At 43.9% G+C, this 25,749-nt stretch overlaps 1 protein-coding gene across 1 annotated transcript in view; it reads left to right on the plus strand.

Annotated features, from left to right (window-relative positions):
* LOC127006009 (uncharacterized) overlaps positions 1-25,749 on the plus strand; it is an 88,404-nt gene that overhangs the window by 41,571 nt on the left and 21,084 nt on the right. The window contains exons 3-4 of the mRNA XM_050875492.1: positions 16,584-16,748; positions 21,042-21,167. Of these exons, the coding sequence (XP_050731449.1) occupies positions 16,584-16,748; positions 21,042-21,167 (291 nt within the window). The remainder of the gene's footprint in view (positions 1-16,583; positions 16,749-21,041; positions 21,168-25,749) is intronic.

Raw genomic sequence — 25,749 nt, forward strand, 5'->3', positions numbered from 1 at the left:
AAAAATAATAATGCTAGTAACAGTAATAATAATGATAATGATAATATAAAAATATCAGTATGAATGATAATGATGATATCTAGATAAAATTCATATTTTTAATAGTTCTTGTGTTACTATCATTATCATTGATAGCATCATTATCATTTATATTGATATTTTCATTGTTAGTATTATCATTATTTTATTATTTTATTATTATTGGCATTATTTTCGTTATTATTAACATTATTATCATTATAATTAACGTTATCATTATTAATATTATCATAAAGTAGTAGTAGTAGTAGTAGTAGTAGTAGTAGTAGTAGTAGTAGTAGTAGTAGTAGTAGTTAAGTGAAGATACACAACATGGCGATACCAATAAAAATAGTAGCCACATTAATTGCAGATTCCCACAGGTAATACTATCAGAGTAGAAGACGAGAGAGTATCGTTATATTTTCGTGTCAGTCGTGTCAGTGTTTTTCCATCGATGTACGTATTGTTCCCCCCGTGATCGACGTAAAGCCTGGGGATGCTGCGAAATCCCTTGTCATCTCCAGGCCTTATGTGAATGGGGGAGAGGGCTGAGTTACTGGTAGTGTTTGGGGGGGGGGGCTAAGCCTTATGGGTGATAAACAAAAATGGGAGCGTTATCGGGTGACGGTGGAGTGTATGACAGCTTGATGTAGGGGCAGCGTGTGATATGGCAGTTTGTGTGGTCTGTATCCTTGCTTGTAGTATTAGTATAGTAGTAGTAGTAATAATAATAGTTAAGTCGCCACCTCAGCCTTATCACAACAGCTTTTTCAACTTAAAATAATAGAAACCGGAATTCTATCTGAGCCTGAACACCTGTCAGAATGAGAGACGAGATGGTGTCGTTCTATTTCCAGAGCCTTCCTGTCCGTCTCTCCCCTTCCCTCTGCATGGCCCCTCCCCAAGAGTGACATTCGTTCTTCCCCTTCAAAACTCCAGACGAGACGAGATAAAATTGTGAGGGAAAATAATTTTAACTTTTTCTAGCAGTTTCTTTTTTTTTCCTTTCTATCACTCGCCACAATACATATTCCGTCCTCTATTTCGCTTTTTATTTCCTCTCATTCATTTCACTTTCAGCTCGTAAGGCATTTCGTGATACATTTCCGCGTTCCTCGTTTTGGTAATTCCTTCCATTGCTTTTTTCTTTACCTCACTTGTCTTTTTTAATCTCTCTCTCTCTCTCTCTCTCTCTCTCTCTCTCTCTCTCTCTCTCTCTCTCTCTCTCTCTCTCTCTCTCTCTCTCTCTCTCTCTCTCTCTCTCTCTCTCTCTCTCTCTCTCTCTCTCTCTCTCTCTCTCTCTCTCTCTCTCTCTCTCTCTCTCTCTCTCTCTCTCTCTCTCTCTCTCTCTCTCTCTCTCTCTCTCTCTCTCTCTCTCTCCACACACACACACACACACACACACACACACACACACACACACACACACACACACACACACACACACACACACACACACACACACACACACACACACACACACACACACACACACACACACACATCATATTCTTACATCCTACATCGTTCCTCACCCCGTTCAGCCTGTTTTCCTTCGTAGCATTCGCACCTACAACCCTCACAGAACGAGAATAGATGAGTTCAGTAGCCACATAATTGAAACGTTGAATTACAGAAGCACGATCAAGGCAACTGAGATAGACCACCTCGCCTTTGAAAACCAGACGATTTTTATTATTGCTCCCCTGGCTAGTCAAATTACATCAGCACTTTTTACAACCCATTGCCGCATTGAATCCCTAGACTTGCTGCTTCAGTATAGCGGTAACATTTTTTAATGTGGTGAGTCGTGTGGTCTGTGAGTTGGTCGAGGTGCTTGGGCAGGTGTCCCCCCGTGCGTGTGTGTCTTTCCCTTCTCTGTACGGGTATGTAGCGTCCACTCTTGAACAGGTCAGGTTAGATTAGGTTTCGTTGGAGTCATTTATGTAATTTGAAATGGAAATCACAATGAGAGTATTTTCCAGAACACCCCGTGGTTATTTTCGAAGCTACAGTCGAACGTCGTCATCCGGGGTGCACATAGCCGTTGAGAGATTGGAGATACAGTAGTTCATCGTTTTTTGTTGTTGTTTTGTGTTGTGTTCAAGTATGGAGGAAGGAGCTACTGGGTGATGGAGAGGCTAATACTGGCTGATAATGTAAATTGCGTTACAGTTTTTGGATGGTCAGAATACGTAAGTGACGGCGCATCACACCCACGCCACTTGATTACCCAGTCCACGTTCAGCCACCTCACACTCCTGTCACTCTGTTCTGCCCGGCGTTCACTCTAAAGGGAAATTGTGTGTTGGTTTTTTTTTTCACCTTCACCCCCTCCCACTAGTACGTCGAACAGTACGCACTCTAAATAATTATAAACTTGCTCCATCTAACTTTCTCCACGCTTCGTCATCTCACACTCCTCTCACTTTCACTCACACTCCCTCTTACGGGCTGGCGTGTGTATGTTTGTGTGCTTCATCTCCGCCACACCCCGCCCTTGCGTTGAACACTCATCCTAAATAATTACAAACTTTATCATTTGCCTCCTATTCATGTTCCTTACTTGAAAGTTTCATCAAAGTTTTTCTAAGGTGTAAGTTTGTGTATTTGCATTAGCAGTGTATTACGGATGAACACTTAGAGAAACAGTAAACCAGTACACAGTTTGGGGGGGAGTGAAGTAAGAGTTGGTTACCTGTATTGGCAGCACTGGCGGGGGTAATGGACGGGGTCTTAGGAGCTGAGCCGGAAGAGGAGGAAGACTTGAAGGGGTGGGAGGGGTCACGGCCAGAAGGTAGTGGGACGGATGGGCAGACTGAAGACAGAGGAGGAGCAGGAAGCGGCAGTGGCTTGGCGTGCGAGTGGCAGGGACTTGGTTGCCACAAAACACTTCTTCTGGGAATGACAGTGAGCGCCATGATAGTGGGAAAGTTTAATCGCCGGAGGTATAAAAAGGGATGTTTGAGTTCAGTGGTGCGCCATGCATGCATAAAACGTTGACTGAGGGAGTATAGAGTTAAATTGAAAGAGTGTGTGTGTGTGTGTGTGTGTGTGTGTGTGTGTGTGTGTGTGTGTGTGTGTGTGTGTGTGTGTGTGTGTGTGTGTATGGAGTTTTTTTTGCTTTCTCTTTTTTCATCAAAGCACACGCATGGACTTTTCAGCCGTATGGAACAGTGATGACAGCCGCTTCTATCATCCACAAAGCCTGTACTGAAAGGGCCCCGCACGTCGGCATTACTCCTCGTGCCGGTAATGCGTCCTAATCCTGATCCCACGTGACACGCATGACGTTCCCAGTTTACCCTCGTCACACCGCCAACATCGAGGCCGTGAATCGTTTCGACCTGAATGCATTACAGAACCGCCATGATTTATTTGGTTTATTTTTCCATAAATAGAAACAAATGTTTTTACTTATTGAACAGTAATTAAGGTTCGCTTTTGGTATTTTGTTATGACTAATTCTACATTGGTATTTCCAAATATTTTTAATTAGCACTTTTTGGAGATTCTTCTATCTAACGAGCTTAGGGTGTATCTGCGAGCGAGCGAGCACACACACACACACACACACACACACACACAGAGGAGTTTCAAGACGTCAGATATTGCAATCACTATCTCTCCAACACCCTCTTCGTATCTTCTTTCCCGCTTTGCACTGGGTTGCACACGTGGACACTACCGTGGGAAGACGTGCAGACGAACTTAGACTCCACATGACACTAAAATCTACAAGACGTTAGCAGGATAAGGGGCTCATCGCTACATCTCCGTCCATTCCATTTCATTAGTTTTGGAAGCCATGTTATACTCTACGGATATATTGTGCCATATTTCACTATATATTATCCTACGTTTGCAGATTATACGTGTCCAAGGGATTAAAAATGAAGTGAGGATGAGCTGCATTACATTATTCAACAGCAATCAGGAATATCTGCTCAAACGTAAAAGTGTTGCGCTTATCGAGAGTTTTTTTTATCGGATAATATTTCGTGAAAATTATTGTATTTTGCTTCGTGCTTTCCATGTTTGATGCGAGAATTTTCTTTGAAATCTCTCTCTCTCTCTCTCTCTCTCTCTCTCTCTCTCTCTCTCTCTCTCTCTCTCTCTCTCTCTCTCTCTCTCTCTCTCTCTCTCTCTCTCTCTCTCTCTCTCTCTCTCTCTCTCTCTCTCTCTCTCTCTCTCCTCTCTCTCTCTCTTTCTCTCTCTCTCTCTCTCTCTCTCTCTCTCTCTCTCTCTCTCTCTCTCTCTCTCTCTCTCTCTCTCTCTCTCTCTCTCTCTCTCTCTCTCTCTTTTCTGCCTTGTATGCTGACAAGCCCTACCGCTCTCTTGATGGTAGGCCTGAGTTACAAAATTCGCCATAAAGTGATAATCATCCGCTGTTACAGAGAGGAGGTACAGGAGAGGGAGTCATAAAGAGGAGCTTGTTTTATCTTTAGCGGTGCTCAGCGTTGCCTCCTTTGTGTTTTACAATGTATATATTTTATTCGATAGACAACAATGATTATAAATTATTGTAATAGTTTAAGCACCTCAGCAGGCTACCCTTTCAGTATGCATCGTATAGGCCTACTAATGCAAATGTAATATTCTTCTATTTTAGTTCAGAAGGATAATGACGCCAGCTTTAATGAGATGACTCCGTATTGGCGCAGTCTTTTGTGTGGAATGACATCATGCGCTCCCTTCTCCGTGTCCGCCGAGGAAGACAATAATAATGAACCGATCCTCAACGCTGTTTAGGCGAAGCCTCTATACAAGGAGGCCCATATAAAACGTTCCCCATAAATGTATAACCCAGGGATTTGCATTTTCATTTTGGTTTAGTACGTTTCATTTCACATTTTCAAGCATCACTTGGGATCATCATGACTACAAAGGCATTTACGTTAATTATTTGCTACCACGACCAGTTCGGTGTTGTAATTTGTTTTTGACTGGGTTGAATATGCAGAATAGAAGGATTAACAGCCGTGTGTTTTTACTGTGGCTGATGTGGAAACAATAAGTCTGCTAGGATTAGTATAGCAGTGCAAGTGTGTGTGTGTGTGTGTGTGTGTGTGTGTGTGTGTGTGTGTGTGTGTGTGTGTGTGTGTGTGTGTGTGTGTGTGTGTGTGTGTGTAAATAAAAGGGGTGGGGAGATTTGTGTAAAGCGCTTTCGGGACAGGGGTCAAACCAGGCTGGGTTATGGTTGCATGAATGTTGTTGGGGTCTCAGAGGGAAGGACGTGGTGTGGATCATGGTGTGGAGAAATGAAGCCACCGGCAGGGGGATGGCAGGCCGGAGGAAAGGGAAGCAGAAAAAGGGGAGGAAGAGGCAAAGCGGAGTAGAGGCAGTAGCGGAAGAGCCTTTAGTCGCTCCCAACTTTGAAGATTTTTGCATCCGTCGTTACTGGAGCTGAATTTCAATGGGAAGCGGCTCTTTGCTATCACTGAAAGATTAATATAAATGCACTGTGCTCACCTGTACAACTGAGGTACACAAATGAAGGAATAAACCACGGCGGACTGTATTCTCTCTCTCTCTCTCTCTCTCTCTCTCTCTCTCTCTCTCTCTCTCTCTCTCTCTCTCTCTCTCTCTCTCTCTCTCTCTCTCTCTCTCTCTCTCTCTCTCTCTCTCTCTCTCTCTCTCTCTCTCTCTCTCTCTCTCTCTCTCTCTCTCTCTCTCTCTCTCTCTCTCTCTCTCTCTCTCTCTCTCTCTCTCCACACACACACACACACACACACACACACACACACACACACACACCTGGCCCCGCCCCGTCGTCACCGGCTCATTACTCACCGCCTCCTCATCGTCAGCATATAAACTCGCGCCTCATTAATTACCCTCACCGCTGCGCCATTACCGCCGTCGCTCCACCAGGGCGAGGCTTTACAAGACGATGGCACGTGGATGATGGCTTTTTTCCGTGAGTGGGTTTGTGTGGGGAAGGAGAACTGGTGTGGGTGTCGGTCTGGATGTGGGCGAGGGGTTATATTTGTATGTGTGTTTATAAAAGAGAGAAGCATGTGTATTTGTGTGCCTGTAAGTGTTTTTATGTGTGTACTTGTGGGGGGGGGGATTGTGTAAGTGGGCTAGTAATGAGTCAATGGGCTTGCTGATACGCGTCTTTCCATGTTTCCGTGATTTTTCCTCGTCCTCTTCCTCTTCGTCCTCTTAATCCTCTTTTGTTTCTTATTCTTCACCATCAAGAATTGCCTTTTTATTTTTTAAACTGACTAGGGAATAGTGGTAAATAAATGTACCTTGTTCTGAAATTCATCAGTGTAAACTTTCACTAGTGCAGACGACGAGCACACAAGTGTCATGGCGGCCAGTGTGTACGGACGGAGAGCGAGCACGGATATAGTTTTTGTTTGTTTGTGTCCCCCTTCCCCCCTCCGCACACACACATCGACGCTGAACATTAAAGCAATATAGAAAGTATTAGTTTTCTATTGCATTGTGTCCTGTAGTGTGTGTGTGTGTGTGTGTGTGTGTGTGTGTGTGTGTGTGTCCATAATGGTTAATAACTACACCACAAGCACCTCACCCGCCGCTTCCTCGAGCAGCACATCCCTCTGTCTGCACGGGAGGACAGCCTGGGACTCAAAATGTGCTGTGAGTGTTTTTCCTTCTTTCGTGTATATGTGTGGTGTGGGGAAGGCGTGAAGGGAGGGGAGGAAGGTAAAAGTAAATATGTAGGTAAAAACACTTTGTATGTTTGGTTATCTTTGTTGTTATCGTGTTTCCGCTCCAATGTTTTCCCTTTTAACACTCGTATTTACATTTCCCACCTTGACAAACGTTCACGAGGGGCTGTTTTTACGTTCTCTTGGTGCATTGCTTTTCTCCTCCCTCGCCTTTATCCTCTTCGCCCTATTGTCCTTGAGTGACATGTTTACTTGGTGCTGGATTTCGCCTTCTTCACTTTCTCGTCTTTCCCTCGCCGCCGTGATCGCGTTGAAGTAAAGAGCTGCAAGGTGTTTAAAGGTGTTTTTTTTACATGTGTTTGGGTTCCATTTATTTTCCCTTAAGGTGTGTTTCGCCTGTTTTCCTCCCTCTGTACCTGGCCTACTCTGTGTGTGTGTGGGGAGTGTGTGTGTGTGTGTGTGTGTGTGTGTGTGTGTTTTGGGGGTGCTCTCTTTTCCTCCGGCCGCTCCTTCCATGCAGTGTTTATTATCTCTTGTTTACGGGCGGGTGTTTGCATCGTCCCCGCCTTCCTCTTGTGCCGGAGGAAAGGAAAGTCTGGAGTTGGGTTCATACAGTCTGTTAACTTTAATGTCACTGGAGAGTTTGCTCTAAAGGCCCCACTTGTTAAATTAACTTCATCTCAGTAAATTCACTCGTCCTTTTTCAACACTTTATTATATATTTCCTTTCACCACATGTTTCAATAAAACTCTTATTGTAACTGAATTGTTTTTGCTATATTTTTTTTCTTTTTCTTACTTGTGCTGGATTAGTTTTTCATTTTCCCATATGTTTTGATTGACGTTGCCCATTAGCTTTTATGTTAATTATTTTTTCTTTTCCTTGTTTTCTTATAACTTATGAATGTCAAACAACTTCCTTTTTAATTAATTATGTATAGTTATCTATTTTCGTTTTTAGAATTCATTAACGTTACCGTTTTGTTGCTGCATCCTCTCCGCCAGCCGCTGTTTTGTCGCCTGCCATCAAGGCATTGTTTACCTGTCGGCCTGACGCAGGAGTGTAAACAAACCCAAATGACTTCACTGCATGCGTCTGATGGCAGACGTTATGTGCCTGTGTGCGTGCGTGTGTGTGTGTGTGTGTGTGTGTGTGTGTGTGTGTGTGTTTGCATATGTGGTGTGCGTGCACACGAGTAGCAAGTGTATGAATCCAAGATATGTGAGTAGAAGAGGAGGATAATACCTCATCTTTAGTATACATATGATCAAAGATAGTGTAATGGAGGCTGCAAGGCTTTGAACTTTTTTCCAACTTTTTCTTCATTTATCTAATGCTCTTTTTTTTTCTTTTCGTCTTATTGTTGATTCATACTGACAAAAAGGGCTCATATGTGGATGTAGGCGATCAGAAAGGGAGTAAAGACATGACTAAACAATGCAGAAAGGAAAAGTTCGTTTGTGAGAAAGGAGTTTAAAAAAAATAGAGATCATAAAGGACGTGAAAAAATACATTCGGGATAAAAGGTGACAGAATAGATGATATAAGTAAAGCAATGGAAATTTGTTTTGAACGAAGTAGATGAAAAATGGAAATTGTTAGGTATGAAAATTTGAATATAAAAGGAAAACCAGACGAAGAGGGAGAGAAAATGGGTTGCCAGTAGAGGATAGGATGAAGGGTGGAAGGAAGCACTTGGAGGGTGACAGAAAGGGGTGAGGAAGCTTAGAGGATGAGTAAGATAATGTGCTGTTAAGAATGTTATAGTTGAGTGAAGATTAGGTTATGATAATGCGATACAGACCGTGGGAATAGGGCACATTCTCTCTCTCTCTCTCTCTCTCTCTCTCTCTCTCTCTCTCTCTCTCTCTCTCTCTCTCTCTCTCTCTCTCTCTCTCTCTCTCTCTCTCTCTCTCTCTCTCTCTCTCTCTCTCTCTCTCTCTCTCTCTCTCTCTCTCTCTCTCTCTCTCTCTCTCTCTCTCTCTCTCTCTCTCTCTCTGTCTCTCTCTATCTCTCTCTCTCTCTCTCTCTCTCTCTCTCTCTCTCTCTCTCTCTCTCTCTCTCTCTCTCTCTCTCTCTCTCTCTCTCGTTCTAACCTCCAGTGCTAAACGTTTTTCTTCCTTTCTCTTGCCTAAGATGAAGTGAAGTAAAGATATTTTCGTCTTTCTCCTCAATCTTTCCCTTTTATCTTATATATCCCTGCTTTCTTTTCTCCTCGCTTCTTACAAACTCCACTTCATCAACTCTATTATGATTCTTTTCATCTTTTATTTGTTCATTCGTTTCTTTATGTCTGTCATTTCCTGTCTTCCTAAATTTCATACTTTTATCCTCCATCCTTTGCCTTACTTCCAACACTCTTCCATTTTCTCTTGCAATTTCTTCCTCTTACATTTTTCACCTTTCACTAAGTCAACATCACAGTGACCCTCGTGTCCTCGTGAGCTGATTCTGTGCCGGCCTTTTCCCTTCTTACATTTTCACCTCTCCTTCCACCCTTCCCTTTCCCCGCTCCACACTGCCCTCCAAGCCACCCTTCCATTCCTTACACTGCCACCCTTTCCTCCATCTTCATGACGCTCCTTCCCACCCTACCCTCCCTTCCTTCCTCCATCCCACCCACCGGCCCTCCCTTTTCTGTCACCCCCCTCCTCATTATATCCTCCTCCGCAACTCACATTCACCCCCTTCCTCGCCTCCCTGGAGGAAAGAAATGCAAGAGTTTTTTTTTTTTTTAAACTTCCTTGTTATATGCCTGGCCTTGTTCCCTCACTTCCTCTCCTCCCTAATTTTTCATACATGTGGAGCTTTGGTTTTTGCCTTTTTTGTACTTTAGCTTCTTATCATCTTTTTCATTTTCTGAAGAGTCTCTTTAGTATATATTTTATTATAAAGAATTATTTGTCCGTTGCTTTATTCGGTGTTGATATCTAATAATTATAATTTGGGTCAGCCAGTCCCTCTTTCTCTCCGGGTACTCTCTCTCTCTCTCTCTCTCTCTCTCTCTCTCTCTCTCTCTCTCTCTCTCTCTCTCTCTCTCTCTCTCTCTCTCTCTCTCTCTCTCTCTCTCTCTCTCTCTCTCTCTCTCTCTCTCTCTCTCTCTCTCTCTCTCTCTCTCTCTCTCTCTCTCTCTCTCTCTCTCTCTCTCTCTCTATCTCTCTCTCTCTCTCTCTCTCTCTCTCTCTCTCTCTCTCTCTCTCTCTCTCTCTCTCTCTCTCTCTCTCTCTCTCTCTCTCTCTCTCTCTCTCTCTCTTTTTCCTTCTTAGTCTTGTTTTCAAAGCTTAATGGTCTCCAGAGGCAGCCCCGTGTGTGTGTGTGTGTGTGTGTGTGTGTGTTCCTATATAGTTTCTTTGTTCTTAGTAAATATTATGAGTTTAATGAAAAATATTGCAAGTTTAATGAGTGAGTATTGTCGATAATGATTCCCACGCTACACATTGTTGCACAGAATATCGCTAAACGTACCATTATTTTTTAGTTGATCTATTCACTGCATCAGTAAATCCTACACCATCACAACGCTATGAATATCTAGCGGAAAATATGCACGGCTCGGTGTAATATTGTATTTTTTAAGATAATCTGAAACACACGCAGTGAAGTTAAAGTTTCAACGCATACGAATAGAGCAGCTTTGTTCAGACGTTGTTCTTTAATTTGTTATATACCTTAATGGAACGAGCGCCTCGCATGCATGAGTTAGGGGATAAGTTTGGTTGAGCTGCGATTCATCTAACAAGTATGCAGATCAAATACACACACACACACACACACACACACACACACACACACACACACACACACACACATGCTCTCATTTTTTTCACTTTTAGGGTTGCTTTTTCGTGTTTTTTCATCCTATTTTGTTTCTCTGTTTTTACTGGATAAGATAACATAAAAATCCGAGAGAAACGTAACATGGTCCGCTGAAAAATAGTAGCCTGATAATGCAAGGGGAGTTTTACCTGTCTCTGCTCGGCTAAATCCGCTTCGTGTAGTACAGGTGTGTCTTTCCCAGGGTGCGATGGTGGCGCCTCTACCTTTGCAGCTTCGGAAGGGTTATCTGTATTCCCTTTTGTCACCTGTGTGGGCAATGATAGGGTTACCTGTATTACCCTCTGTCACCTGTGTGGGCAGCGAGATGGTTAGTTTATCACCTTTTGACACCTCTGAGGCAGCGAGAGGGTTACCTTTGTCACACTCCGTCACCTGTGCTGGCAACGATAGATGTACTCTTCATCATCATCAACAGTAGCATCAGTCTTTATCATTTTCCTGTAGTTTAATGGTTCCTCAAAAGCGTTTCCATTCGTTTCTGCCCTCTGCCTCTAAATCCCAGTTTTGATGTTAACGTCAATTAAATTTCTTAGTTTATTACATATACTGAATGGCCCACCTCTGTTCATTTTTTTTATCATGTCCTGGTCTAGCATCCATTTTGTGCATATGTCCTCTCTCTTCCGTATGTGTCCTGACCACTGTCCTTACTTTGACATCTGTTTTGTCTATTCATATTCATTTGACGGGGGTTTCTAGTCATTATACACCCGAACATATCTCAATTTTCTATCCTGAAATTGATTCAGAGTCCATGTCTTTGTTCCATATGTCATGATGTGAAGAACGCACTGATTGAAACCCCGAGTTTTCTAGTTCTGGTGATGGATTTGTTTGTATATTTTTTTAATCCATCGCCAAATCTAGAAAGCAAGGGTCTCCAATCAGCGCGCCCCTCCCATCATGAGCTATGGATCAAAGATATGGATTTTGAAACGGTTCCTGGGAATGTAATCGAACAAATAATCATTCAAGAAGCAGCTTTAGAAACAGTAAATAAATATGTATACTTTGCACACTTTTTTTTACGTTTACGTTACGTTTGGCTATCATGATGAGGCCTCTTGGTCGGCCCCAGCCCGTTAGTAGCATAGGCAAGTGTTTCATAGTGGCGCCATTCTCGCTTGTTTCATTCTGCCCTCAAACTCCACCTGATCCTCTTTAGAGAGCTTCGTTAGAGTCCAGGTTGACCGGTGATGATCAGAACATCATGTTGGATGTCTCAGGCCTCTCGCCGATGCCTGAAGTGTCAGGTTGTAGGGGCGACGGGACTTGAACCCGGGTCATCCAGCACAGCGCCCCCGCACGATGACCATTCAGCCACCGCCTCCTCTGCTCTGGAGTGACCCTGATCGCCACCACAACAAGGCATTCATTCGCTGCCGTGCTCTAGAAGCCTTTGGTCATGTTGGAAGGAGACAGCCATTACGTTACACTGCTGATTATGGCGTTCTGGTGGAAGGAACAGACTTAGTCAGGCTTTTCCTATAGTAGTCCGCCCATATAGAATGGTGGAACCTATCCGTCATAGTCTTAATACATCATTACAGTCGGCAAGCTTATTCACTAGCAGAGGTGTTGCTCCATAAGCAGGAAACTTACATTTTTCACTCTTTATTACCTGTATTGGCACTGAGAGGGTTAACCCACCCGTATATGCCACAAGTATCGGTTACGTTTATCACCTTTTGTCAATTGTGGTGGTGGAAAGGATTACCTTGATCAACCTTTATCACCCTCACGTCTGAAGGTTTGTAATCCACCTCTCTTTATCTTCCTGTTCCCTTGTTATTGCGAGGAAATCTAAGATGTATATTGAATTTCAATTGCTGAAGAGGCAACACTATGATGTAGCAGTATTCGTTGAAATACTCAGATCCCAGTTAGCTCTAAGGTATTGACGTAAATAATAACGATGAACTATTGTGAAGGAAAGTAGTTGGAGACCAGTACAGCACGTTACGAGATAAACGAAATCCCCCTTTTTCAGTGACATCTGTCATAACCCTTCGTACTTGTAATGATAATGATACGTCATGAATTTTCCCCTCATTTCTTATTATGTTCTTTTAGTCATCAAACAGAACCGAGTCGTTATTTCCGTCGTCTTTATCGTGTTTTAGTCATTCAATGAAATAAAATCCTCAGGGATTAAAGTACTTTACAACACAGAAAAGCCCCTTAAAAACCTGACCATAAAGTGCCTGTCGAGCTTAAACAGGAGCAAACGAACCAGTAAACGAAGAGGCGAAGGTAACAAGCGGATTAATGGACGCCCTTAGCCGCCCCGCCTCCTGAGGGCAGCGGCGCGGCGTGGCAGCGGCCCGCGTGTAAATGTTTATCGTCGGGAAGGTGCGGTTCAATTTGTACTGACGTGGGCGGCGGCGACCCCCTGAGAGGCCCCGAGGCTCGTCAGCCGCATCACGAGTCTTCAGTTATCGCGCTCGTAACTCCCGGGAATGATCGGCTCAAGAGGGCAGGCTCGTCCGCGCCGTAAAAGAGTCTCCATGTGGGACTCCCCGCGCAAAGGAGAGGAGGAGGGAGTGGAAGGTTAAGAGGGAATGGGGTAAAGATGTTAAAAGAGAGGCGGAGTTAGAGCGAGATAGAGAGAGAAAAAGATGAAGGGAGAAAAAAAGAGATGAGAATATTTGAGAGAGGAATAAGGAGAGAGTGTAAGGAAAAGAGGGTTACAGAAAGAGACCGAGAGGAAGGAAGGGAGGGAAAGAGGAAGAGACTGAGCGAGAGAGGAGGTTAATGGAGATACAGGTATTCGTCGGGATTGTTAAGGGAAAGAGGGAGTGGAAGGGATGGGAAAGGAGTTTTAAAAAGAAGGAGACCAAGTTTAAAAAAAAGGTGAGATAAGGAGGATGTTAGAAAAGAACAAAGATGAGACCACAGAAAAAGTGTGAGGAAGAGGCGTGTAAAGAGAGGGAGGAAGAGATCGGGGTGGGCGTGTGGACAGGTTAAGTTTATTGCCTTCTTAGATGGTGAGAGAAGACTTGCTATTACGCTCTGGTGGTCTGGCCTCAGTAAAAGTAGTTGCAACGATCAGACAGTCTTTTCCTCAACTTCCTAATGGGATCATGGCACGCGGGGCTACCTGGGACTACACACCTGCCGCCTGCCGCCACCCATCCTCCTTTACATCCACCTGTACGGTTGTGTATCACCCTCCGGCGGCCAAGTTTAGGAAGAGGAAGTTTGGTAATTTCGGTTCTAGTTTCCCTCGCCGGGCCTTTCTATCCCCGCGCCAGGTCTCCCCCGTAGCAATAGTAAGGCTTTTCCCTCTCATTCCCGGGGTTTCCTTTACTTGCCGCGGCTTTCCGTGCCCATAAAAGTCAGTCTTCATCACCGCACTCGGCAAACCTTCCTGAATGGTCGTTATTTGCTTATTTCACCGTCACTTGTTTGTCTGTGTGTCTTTATGTAACAGTCTCTCTCTCTCTCTCTCTCTCTCTCTCTCTCTCTCTCTCTCTCTCTCTCTCTCTCTCTCTCTCTCTCTCTCTCTCTCTCTCTCTCTCTCTCTCTCTCTCTCTCTCTCTCTCTCTTTCATCCGCTTTTTCTTCTCGTTATCTTTCTTTTCACCATTGTTTTTCTCCCACGCTGTCTTTTTTAATCCTCTCATCCTCTTCGTGTCCGCTTCTCCCACATTTTCCGTCTCCTTTCTTCATCTTTCCATTCTTGTTCTTCTTGTTCTTCTTCTCCTTCTGCTTCTTCCATTTTTTCGTCATCATCGTCGTCTCCATCCACAAATAATAATGATAATAAGGGGAATTAGAAAAAGACTAATTAACTATATTGAAATTTTCGATCCTCTTTCCAGTCGTCCTCCTCCTCCTCATCATCATCATCCTCATCCTCCTCATCCTCATCCTCCTCTTCCCCCTCCTCTTTCTCTCTCCTCCTCCTTCTTTTTCTACCTCCCCCACGGGTGTGAATATATAATGTCACAAAGTAAATTCCTGGCGCCATAATCCTCTTTCTTCCAGTTATTTTGTTCAGTCAGTTCGTCCCTTGCTACAGAAGCTTCTACCCCCTTCCTCTCGTAGATTTTTCCGCCCCGACGTGACCAGCTACTGAGGCATCTATCCCCTCCGAACCTCGTGGAGTGTTCCTTCCCCCTGGAGAGCGTTCGCCCCTTTCTTTCCGTATCATTGGGTTTGCTTCGGACCTTCCCGCCAGCAGACTCACCGGCAGGATTTCCCTCTTGGCTCTCTCATACTTTGCCTTGGCCTTGTTTCCCTGACTGTGTTCATGCGTGTGCTTGCCCCGCGGTGTATTCATGTGTGACGGGGGAGAGAGAGAGAGAGAGAGAGAGAGAGAGAGAGGGAGAGGGAGAGGGAAGGAGAATGGGTAGTGTCTTCAATACTTGATGTGTACCCAGCCTCGATTTTTTTTTTATAACCACTCACTCGCGATCTCCACACGATGATCCCTTGCTCTTTAAACTTTTACATCGTGTGTACTTAGGTTTTCTTTCGCCTTCCTGACTTTCATTCGTCACCACCTCAACCACCACCACCACCACGAGCTTCTACGCCATCAAATCCACCATCACCACCACCTTAACCTCCACTACACCACAACCTTCCCACCTTTCCGTAACGTCCTTTAACAGCGACGGAGAGACGACTTACTCTTTCAGCACCTTCTCCATGACCAGCGAGTGAACCAGATCACACGCATGGATCTTGAAGGCGAAGATGTCTTTTCTTCCTTCTTTTCTTTCTGCTCTTCTTCCTCATCATTTAGATTTTTTTTATGTACACTAGGATTTCTATCTCGTAAAGTCTCGACTACCGTCATGTCGCATAGGAGGGACATGTGTTGTTTTAGGAAAAAGAGAATTCAAGGGAGTCGAACACTCTCCGCCTTCCCATGTTAAATCTTCCCTCACGCTGCTAGTTTTACCTGTTTATAACTGTGGTAAAACCTAACAGTTGTTATCACTGCATCCTATTGGCGCCTTCATATTGTCTATATAAGACTAAAAACATACAAATAAAAATAAAACATTTACTCAGTACTTAAAAGATAAACTCGTGATGTATTCATAAAATGCATGCAAAACCAACTCATACATCAACGACTAAGGTTCGTTGCATATCCTCGGGGATTCTCGGAAGCTAGATCTTCTTATATGGTTCAGCCGAATGAACTGAAGCTCGTCACTTTGGCAGCCGCCGTTACTCGGGGCGAAGCACACCGTGTGTTCGTGTAGGAATGTCACAACCAGGACCATGGCTGGCGCACGCACCACCAACAATAACAAACACTCGCGTTATATGTATATGTTTTTTTAAAGATATATGCATAACTCTTCTCTCCATGATAACAATTCGTACGCTCTTTGCAGCTGCAGCGCTTTCGGTTCATAAATCATTATATTGTTACTATTACGTTGATTAACTATGTGCTTTTGTATCAATCAGAAGGCATGCTGAAGCATGAGTTGTTTTCGTGTTTGGCTGAGCTGCGTGATGAGAGGGGAGGAACACTAATCGTGTGGCTTTTATGCCTCCTGCATTGAACTGCAGAGGTGACCTAATTTTTTTCTCATTCATTCGCTCAATATGCCCCCACACTGATTGTAAATGCTGCAAGCACCCGCGGGTATACACACATCAGTTTGTCAACAAGTCCCTCAGTCGCAACCTCCGTCAGTGCGCAACGGGGGATTTGTACACCATATCAATTATGTTACATCCCCATTAAGCCACACTCCTACTACTTTTATCTCTCCCATAGGAGTAAATACATATATATATATATATATATATATATATATATATATATATATATATATATATATATATATATATACTTGGTATTAAATAAGAACAAAATGTACTTCCTTTTTTTACTCCCTGTGTGTTTATGTGGAGGCAGATTGAATGGCTGAATGAAAAAATAAATTAGGTCGACTATGTAGTTCAATGCAGGAGGCATAATAGCCACACCCATGGCGTTCCTGCGTGTGTGTGTGTGTGTGTGTGTGTGTGTGTGTGTGTGTGTCACAAAAGGCAGCACCAAGTCTTCCGTCCCCTTAACCCCCCGGCTCCTCCCCGCCCCCAGACAAGCCGTACTGCCGCGCCCACAGCAAGACCATCTACGGCACGGCGCTTCTCGAGCCGACCAGGGTCACCTGCGAGGTGGAGGCCAGCCCGAGCCCCGTCACCTTCAGGTGAATCTTCAACAACACCTCGGAGCACCTGCCCATCCCTTCCTCCGTCGTCACCTCACAGGTAAGGAGTGACGCTGGTCCTAAGGTCTCCAGCAAGTCTGTACCTTTGCCTTACCTGCCTCACCGCTTCACTCCCCTCTTCAAAAAATAACTCTTAATCCTGATTACTTAACCCGAGGCGGCAGACAGGTAAGCGGATCATTCCCTCCAAATGACAGGTAAATCACACGGCGGGTTGGCGCAGGTAGGGCGCCAGCCAGCCGGCACCTCCCGCGACTACGCCCACACATCCCCTTTAACGGCACGCCGCCGCCGCCTCGTCATAAATACAGTTTTGAGTGAGTCCCGCGGCGCTTCTCAGGCTCTGCCCGGCGATTGTTCAGCGTCAGGGATTTCGGTCGTTTGCGTGTCCTCGAAGACCTTGGCAGACTGGCGTGACGTGTGGGACGGCGCGGCGGCAACGAGGGTGAGTGAGAAGTGGCCGTGGATGTCGGTGTATACCAGAGAGAGAAACATAAAATAGTCATCAAGCTTATGAATACTTTAGTCCGGATAACGCAATGTAAATGAAATAAGTTTAACACAGTTTTTCTTATACTTATGAAAAGACATTTATTCTAGTGAATAGAACAGTACTGAAAAAAAAATATTACTTTTTTAATGCGAAAAAAAAAAAAAAATATATATATATATATATATATATATATATATATATATATATATATATATATATATATATATATATATATATATATATATATACACACACACACACACACACACACAATAGGAGGAAACTACTGGTAAAAGACGAGTTATACAAACGTGAAATGAAATACGCATTTCATGGATTGAACAGAATAAAAGAGAAAGAAAGAGGAGGAGGAAAACGAACGAAAAAACAGCATAAAGAACCTGCAAAAGTTGACTCAAGAAGGAAAGAGGAAGCGAGGGGAAGGGGAAGGCTTGGAAAGAGGGCGTGAAGGAATGAGCGAGGAGAGGAAATGGCGAAGAAATATGAAGATAATGCCCCGTGGACTTATCGTCTCAGCTCCGAGCAGGATAAATGTACTGTGAAGAGTGTGGATAGCAGACAAAAGGTGTGTGTAAAGGGAGGGGACTCAGGTAGGAGACGAGGTAGGGGACGAGATAGAAAGATGTTGAAGAAAAGGTGACACGAGGTCAAGGGAAAGATGTTGAGGAAAAGGGAGGATGTTGAAAGGAAAGATGTTTAGGAAAAGGGAGGGGACGAGATGGAAAGATGTTGAGGAAAAGGTGACACGAGTTGAAGGGAAAGATGTTGAGGAAAAGGGAGGATGTTGAAAGAAAAGATGTTTAGGAAAAGGGAGGATGTTGAAAGGAAAGATGTTGAGGAAAGGAATGATGTTTAGGAAAAGGGAGGGGACGAGATGGAAAGATGTAATGGGAATGAGAGGATAAAAGGACTTATTTATTTATTTACGAGGAAAAAAGTGACCGAAATAAAATGAGGTGAGGAGGAAAAATATTTTATGATGAAAGACACGCATTTTAACTTAGTTCCTGGGATAAAATAGCCATTAGAATATTATGATTCAGGGAAAGTAGAAATAAAAACGAGATAAAAAAAAGAGAAAAAAATTAGACTGAGGCGCCGGACTGACGGGGTGACGGTGAAGGAGTCGCTGAAGGTGACTGGAACAAAAATAATATAAAATGAACCGAAGACAAGAAAACACAAACACAAAAATATATGTTAAACTTTATTCTTTCCTCCTAGCGACAATTTAGTTTGCTCTTTTAACAAAATCAATGAGCATCAATAAACGAAACGAGCGAGTTATTAATCAAGGTCCGTATCCTTAGACGCTACCAACTTACACACCGAATATTTCTAAAGCCCAAAAAAGAGGTTAAATGGGTTCTCATAAGTGTTTTCCAGAGTTCATGGTACAAAAGCCTTGCCAAACTACCTCCAGGGTCAAAAAACTATCCCTGGAGAAGCCCACAACTCCTACGAAAGCCTAGTTAAATGTTTGAGCTTAGGCGACGAAATGTTTAATAATATGACCCCACGTCCCCTAAAGCAAGTGGAAAATAATGGCAAAGGAATGAAGGGAAAGAGGAAGAAACAGAGGCATATTGTATGAAGACTCTCCTGGATGTAAGTACCCTGAATTATGAATTGAAAACTTCCCTGTAAATAATAACACTCAATAATAACATGCTGCTGGGTAGACAGGGGAAGGGAAGGTGTATATATAAAGGAAATGGTAGTTCTGTTAGTTCAGCAAAAAACTAAGACCCATGGCATTTTTTTTACTAATGATCATCCCTGAAATTATAAGATGTAAATTATTTTATTATGGAATGATAAAATAAATGAAGGAAAACAATTAATTCGACATGTTTGATGGTAGGGGAGGGTGGAAGGGGAGGAGGATTAATTAGATAGGCAGGTGTGAGCGTGAAGGTGTGCAGGTGTGACAGGGAAAAATTCATTAAGTAGTGTGTTTTTAATTGATTGAACTATAATTCTCTCTCTCTCTCTCTCTCTCTCTCTCTCTCTCTCTCTCTCTCTCTCTCTCTCTCTCTCTCTCTCTCTCTCTCTCTCTCTCTCTCTCTCTCTCTCTCTCTCTCTCTCTCTCTCTCTCTCTCTCCTACTTTCCCCACCTCCGCCACTACCACTCCTCCATCACGAAAACCACTGAATTTCACCACTGCCGCCATCGTCACCACCACCACCGCTCTCTTCTCAACACCACCACAATTACCACCAGTACCACCTTATCTCACCTTCCCCCCCCCACACACACACACATCCACCACCAAGCAGCTCCTCGCATTCCTTTCACACACCTGTAATTAACCTTTGCGTGGCACGAACGGTATTATCATTCGCAGGTATTTGGCAGTTATGAAAAAAAAAGGTCGTTTCAGTATTTCGAGCCAGTCACGATTTATAGGAGTTTCGAGGCTTTATTTTTGCGCTCACTAAACTTGGCGTAAGTGAGTGTAGACGGAGTTGTATTTCCTGGAAGCAATTATTGAGTTCCCAGCGACTGACCACCAATAAATCTTCCCACGAATTATATTTTTCAGACAGTGACCTCTAATCCTTCATGCTGCCACCCCCATTAACCGTTCAGAAGGAAGAGAGATAAGAAGGTGCAGGGGCGATGGGATTGTAGTGAAGGGGAAGAAGAGGAAAGGCGACAGTGGAAGGATTACGAAGGGAGGAGAAGAGAGGGACTGATAAATTGGAGGCTCAGGAATGGCGTGAAGGACGATAAAATGATGGCGAGGGTGAGTTAGGTGGTAAGAGGCGAGGAACATGATTAATCGGGAAGGAAGGAAGGAAGGTGCGGTGTCAGGAGGAAGAAGAGGATCAGGAGGGACGTGCAGATGGAATGGAACGAAGGAGAGCCGATGGGAAAGACTGTCTGCTGTTTACGAAGGCTGTGTGTGTGGGGGTGATTGTGTTTGTATCGTTATTCCTGGACACGTCTTTGCTTTCGGGCCTCTGTCAAGCGCCGTGTCTGTCGGTTTTCCTCCCCGTGTTCCTCCATTCCTTGGGTCGATCGTCTCCCTCGTGAGTCTGTCTTTTTACAACTTTCCGTCTCTGCCTAGTTTTCTCACCTCTGTCCTTTGTCGTTTGTTCCCACCTCCGCCTTGATCCCGTCCATGTGTCTTGTTTCCGTGTCTTGATCTTTTCCAACTCGATTCCATCTCCTCCTCCTCCTCCTCCACCTCCTTTCTCTTCTCTCTCTATTCCCCCCCCCCTCCTCCTACGCCTAAACCTCCCCCTCCTCCTCATATTTATCCACTCCATCTTCCCTTGTCGCTTCTCGGTCTCCCTCTCTCCCTCATCCTTACAGCACTTCATCTTCACAAACTTTCCTCTGTTAAGAAACTTGCGATTCATACGGATTCATACGCTTCTTCATACGGATTAAGTTGTCCATTCAAGTTTTACTACTGTTGAGGGGTAAATGTTGTGTCAGCCTCTTCTGTCTGTCTGCTTTTCTGTCTTTTTCACTGTCATCTTATTCTTAACACGTCAGCTATACACATCTGCTCCGACTTGCGTCACTCTGCAATGTTCTACCCTTCCCCGTCCTGCCTTGCCTTGCCTTACCCTGCCTTGCACTGCCGTACCTTGCTCTGTACTACCCTGCCCTTTTCTGTCATTTCTTGCCCTGCCTGTCTCTGCTATACTCTCCCTATTTTCCCCTTCCGTTTCCTCCCCTTCCCTGCCCCGTCTTAACTGCCTTTTTCTTCCCTTTCCCAACCTCACCTGCCCTTCCCTGCTCTGCCCTGTCCTGCGTTACAGTGCCTCGCCTTATACTCACTTTTCTTCCTTTCTCCCCCGCAGGACCTCGTGTCGGTGGCCAGCTATACGCCCCGGAGAGCCACCTGGACTACGGCACGCTGCTTTCCCGGGCCTTCAACAGCATCGGCGAGCAGAGTGTGCCGTGCGCCTTCGCCATCATCCCGGCAGGTGAGTGTGTGTCTGGAGGGGAGACAGGTCTTGGTGGTGGTGGTCGTGTTATTTTTGTGTTGGTAGGGGTGGTCATGAGGATGAATTTGGTGGTGATACGTGCTGTTAGTGTGGTGGTGGTGGTGTTTGTCATGGTGGTTTTGGTGGTGGTCGTCGTGGTAGTGGTGGTTGTAGGTTGTGTGACTAGTAGTAGAGGTTCATTTATACTTTTTGTGCGCGGAAAGACTTGAGCAATGTTAACAGATGTTCCTATTTTCTCTTTCCCTTCTAGTCATTTCCTCTTTAGTGCCTACTTATTAATCCGTGGCATTTTTTGCAGTTTATTATTTTCTCTCTTTAGAATGTAGCTCCATCCGAATTTTTATTCCCGCCCCAGGCCGTGGGGCGTGTGAATGCCATGTAATTACGTTCCGGCCCGAGGGAGACTTATTGTTTTATTGTTTTGTTCCTTCCTCCGGCAAACAGTTCACAATTAAGCGAGAGATTCTTGCTTCTCTTCCGCCGCCTGAGTTGAAGTTTGCGAGGTTTTATTGTGTTCTTAAGACGCATTTCATATTTTTTTTACACAACAAACGGAAAATTCCTTACAAGAAAAATTGATGCCGCGCACAAGACCTCTTGCTTTCCAGACTAGTATTGACTAAAAAAAATAATTCAGTTTAATTTTCAGTGAGCTTTAAGCGTTGAATGCTTAATAATAATGAACAAAACGTTACTCTTCATTACGGTGACTACATACTGAGGTCACAGGCTTTGTGGACCTGACAACATTTGTTTGTGCCCGAGAAATAGCGTCTAAGCAGCTTACTGTCATTCCGCGTGTCAGCAGCTTGGCCGCCAGTCTCTGTGGGTAGGTCTGAGCGTGAGGGCCGTGGCACCAAGGGATTTCAGTAAGGCTTTTGGCGGTGCTCCGCTTTGAGGATTTCTAGAAGGCGATCTCGAGCGAAGACTACGTGGTAACATTAATGCAGCGCTGAATAATTGTGGTTCAGGAAGGCAGAGGAGCGAAGCGGTACTGCGCTGTGGTCAGTACCCGGCCATCCGAAACGTACTGGTGGCCAGCACCCGGGCCTCCTCATGTCCCATGTCATTAATTCTGTAAAAAGACAATTTCAACACAGATAATGACCACATCATTCAATCAACGCCTAACGCAGACGTAAGCGGAAAATAATTCCCATAATGAAACCAATTTGCCGGTGGATGATTTGAGCATATTACCGGTCCGATTAGAATATAAATTATGCTTATTATATGCCACACCACGGCAAGGGAGGACAGGCACGATGGCGCCTAGAAAATAAAGTCAAGAACTTGGTGAGAGCAGTGCAAAGGGCTCGAGAAGGTGGAGAGGCTAACTGTGACTAACCTTCAGACGTCATTATGTGAAGCACGCTGCTCACACTCCGACACCCGCGGCTCGCCAACACACCCACAAACAACAAGACAACACTCCTGGAAGCCAGCCATCCCCGTTCCCTTCCCATGCCACCCCCTCTCCCCTTGGACCATTCTTCCACTTGTCGCTCCTCCTTAAAATCACATCACACGATACAATGGACGACTCAGCCCGTCTCTCGCGTACGCTCATCTGCTTCTACACGTGGCCTCGATGCCCCTGTGGCCTGCTTACTGAGGCGGCAGGACGATATGTAATGTGAGTGAGTGCTGCCCTGGACATTACCGACGAGATCGTAACACACGTACGACCATCTAACGAGAACTGGGCCAAATGGATATGGCTTTTTTGCACTGTGCCTAATCGACTGAGGAAAGGATATGTTGTGGACAGCCACGGCTAAGAGTCACCTGCCGGACATTGTTACCGTGGCGACCCAGACAGCGGGGAGCGAGCCGTCGCAACGCCCAGGCACGGTCGTTGACCTGGCGCTGTATTGCGGTGTCGTCAAGTAAGATCTGAGAACAATGGAAGAAACTTTTTTCCATATTTATCTCATTAACTGTGAACAATTACAATGAAAAAAAAATAGCTACGTATATTATTTTGAGATTAGTACTGCTTTTTTTGGAGATGTAAATCAAGTGAAACTGATGCAAGGAAATAGATCTTCATACAAAAATCACTCCAATTTGTAGTTGCACTCACAGAAACTTGGCAACGTATTTGCTCTAATCACATGTTGAAAATATGCAAGACCAATTGAGTGAGTTTCAGGAATTGCAAAAATGGTTTGAAAACAGTTTCGTCATTCACTGAAGTGCTAGAAACAAAAGTCAGTCTTGCACATCCGTTGACAAGCAGCTTTGTCAGTGGCGAAGAGAATTTGGATTGGAATTGCAAGTGTAGTTGCTCTTCATAAAAGTACTTTTACCTGGAGAGTAAAACTAATTTGTGCATCATCATCATCATCATCATCATCATCATCAGTGTTTCGTTATGCCTGACGACGCGTCGCACTGAGCCGCGCCGCGTGCAGTAATGACCTCTGGCCGGCTTCCTGTCCCCTGCGTTACCCGGTGGAGGATGCCATGGCAGGGTTTCTTTTCCCAGGCATTGTTGAAGTCAATAAAGTCAAGAACTTTGTGAGGGAGCAGCGCGAGGGGCTCGAGAAGGGCGGGAAGGCTAACTGTGACTAAAGTTTTGTTCTGGCAAGCCAAATGAAAAAATGTTATGCGTAATGTGCTGTTTTTACACTGCAGCAACGGGAACATGGGGAGAAATGACGAGGATTCAAGACATGGGGAGAGAGAGAGAGAGAGAGAGAGAGAGAGAGAGAGAGAGAGAGAGAGAGAGAGAGAGAGAGAGAGAGAGAGAGAGAGAGAGAGAGAGAGAGAGAGAGAGAGAGAGAGAGAGAGAGATCCTAGTGAAAAGAGGACAGGCAAACACAGGCAAAAAATATTGACAGACATTCAACCTGTCGATGTTTATAAAAGAATATAAAATTATATAACATGGACAGACATAAAGGTCAGTAAGGTATTAAAAAAATATACCACTTATTATTTATCTGCATTTATGTGTTATGTTTTATTTATGTCTGTGCAAAATTTATACCGCTGTGCATTTGATAATGAATAATGAATAGCTGCCATTAATACGAAAATGAATAAATAAGTAACCTGAAGCGGAGAAGGTCAAGAGGAGCTCTGTCCTGAATGTATAATAATTTTTTCGTAATTATCTATCTGTTTGTGTATCTGACTGACGTGTGTGTGGGGGGGGAGGGGGGGGTATGGGGGGGTGTAGCTAGTTTCCTATGTATATATATATATATATATATATATATATATATATATATATATATATATATATATATATATATATATATATATATATATATATATATATATATATATATCAGCTTGCCCTGAAATGAAAGCCGCCTGAATACTCTACTCGCCTAAAGTGTCAAGATAATATAAACAACTTTCGTCCACAAGCGAAAATTGAAACATGAGATTCAAATCGACACACATTTCAGTTTGTATGGATTTAAAAACGACTTGCACCTATGAATGCAATAAAATAAAATGAAGGAAGAGCAGCGCAAAGGGTAGTCGAAATGCAATTATCTGAATTTGTTTGACCTTTAAAAGTATTTTTACTTACACTATAAAAACGGGATATCAATTTCAATTAAATGGAATGATTTGAGGATTCCTTTTTTTATTTGTGGTCAGAAAAAAAATATTAAGTGTCGGTTCTGAGCGTTTAAAAAAATCCACATCGGAAATACATCATCGGGCAGTTTTCGTTGCCGTCGCCGATACCAGGCCGCCGCGGAGGGACTTTCATCCTCATCTCGTTTTGTTAATGTGCTACTCCGCCGCACATTTGATGTTTCAGTCACTGAAGCTGAATAAAAAAATAAAAATAAAAAAAGCGTTAAATTTGTGGCCGATGAGAATCTTGACGTTGGTGGGATTGGATTTGATGGATTGGATGTGATGTTTGCTTGAGTTATATTTTAGGAAAACACTTGTCGCGGTGAACACTTGGCTCCTCTTTCACATACGTAGCTCGCGAACACCTAGCTTATTTTACACCTGGATTGACGCACATCTGGCGCGGCGAACTCATGGCTGGACGAACACTTGACTTGTATTACACTTGGTTTGACAGATACGTAGCATATCTCAGAGCTGGCTTGACGGTCACTGGGATTGTCTAAGACCTAGCTTGATGGACGCCTGACACGGTAGCCCTGGATTGACGAACACCTGACTTATTTTACACTTTTGAGCTTAGACGAACACCTGGCTTATCTTAAACCTAACTTGACGAGCACATAGTTTACCTTACACCTGGCCTTATGAACACCTTGTTTATATAATGCTTGGCTTGGCAAACACGACTCGTTAATTGCCTGGCTCGAGGGAACACCACACCCAAGGAAACGCCTCCCGGACAAACATAATATAGATGTATCGCGGGGAAAAAATGTAGCAAAAGGTAAAGCAGAAAAATGGCACCATATAGAGAGGAAAAAATATGGACAAGATCTTTTATTTATCTTCGATCAAACAAACTTTTTTGAGGTGAAGACTAAGGTATGCCATTTGTTAAAAATAAATGAGTATTATTTTTTAAGCAGTTCTGTCAGACAAATCAACACTTCTG

This window comes from Eriocheir sinensis, chromosome 31 (genome assembly GCF_024679095.1).
Source record: "Eriocheir sinensis breed Jianghai 21 chromosome 31, ASM2467909v1, whole genome shotgun sequence".
NCBI lineage: Eukaryota > Metazoa > Arthropoda > Malacostraca > Decapoda > Varunidae > Eriocheir > Eriocheir sinensis.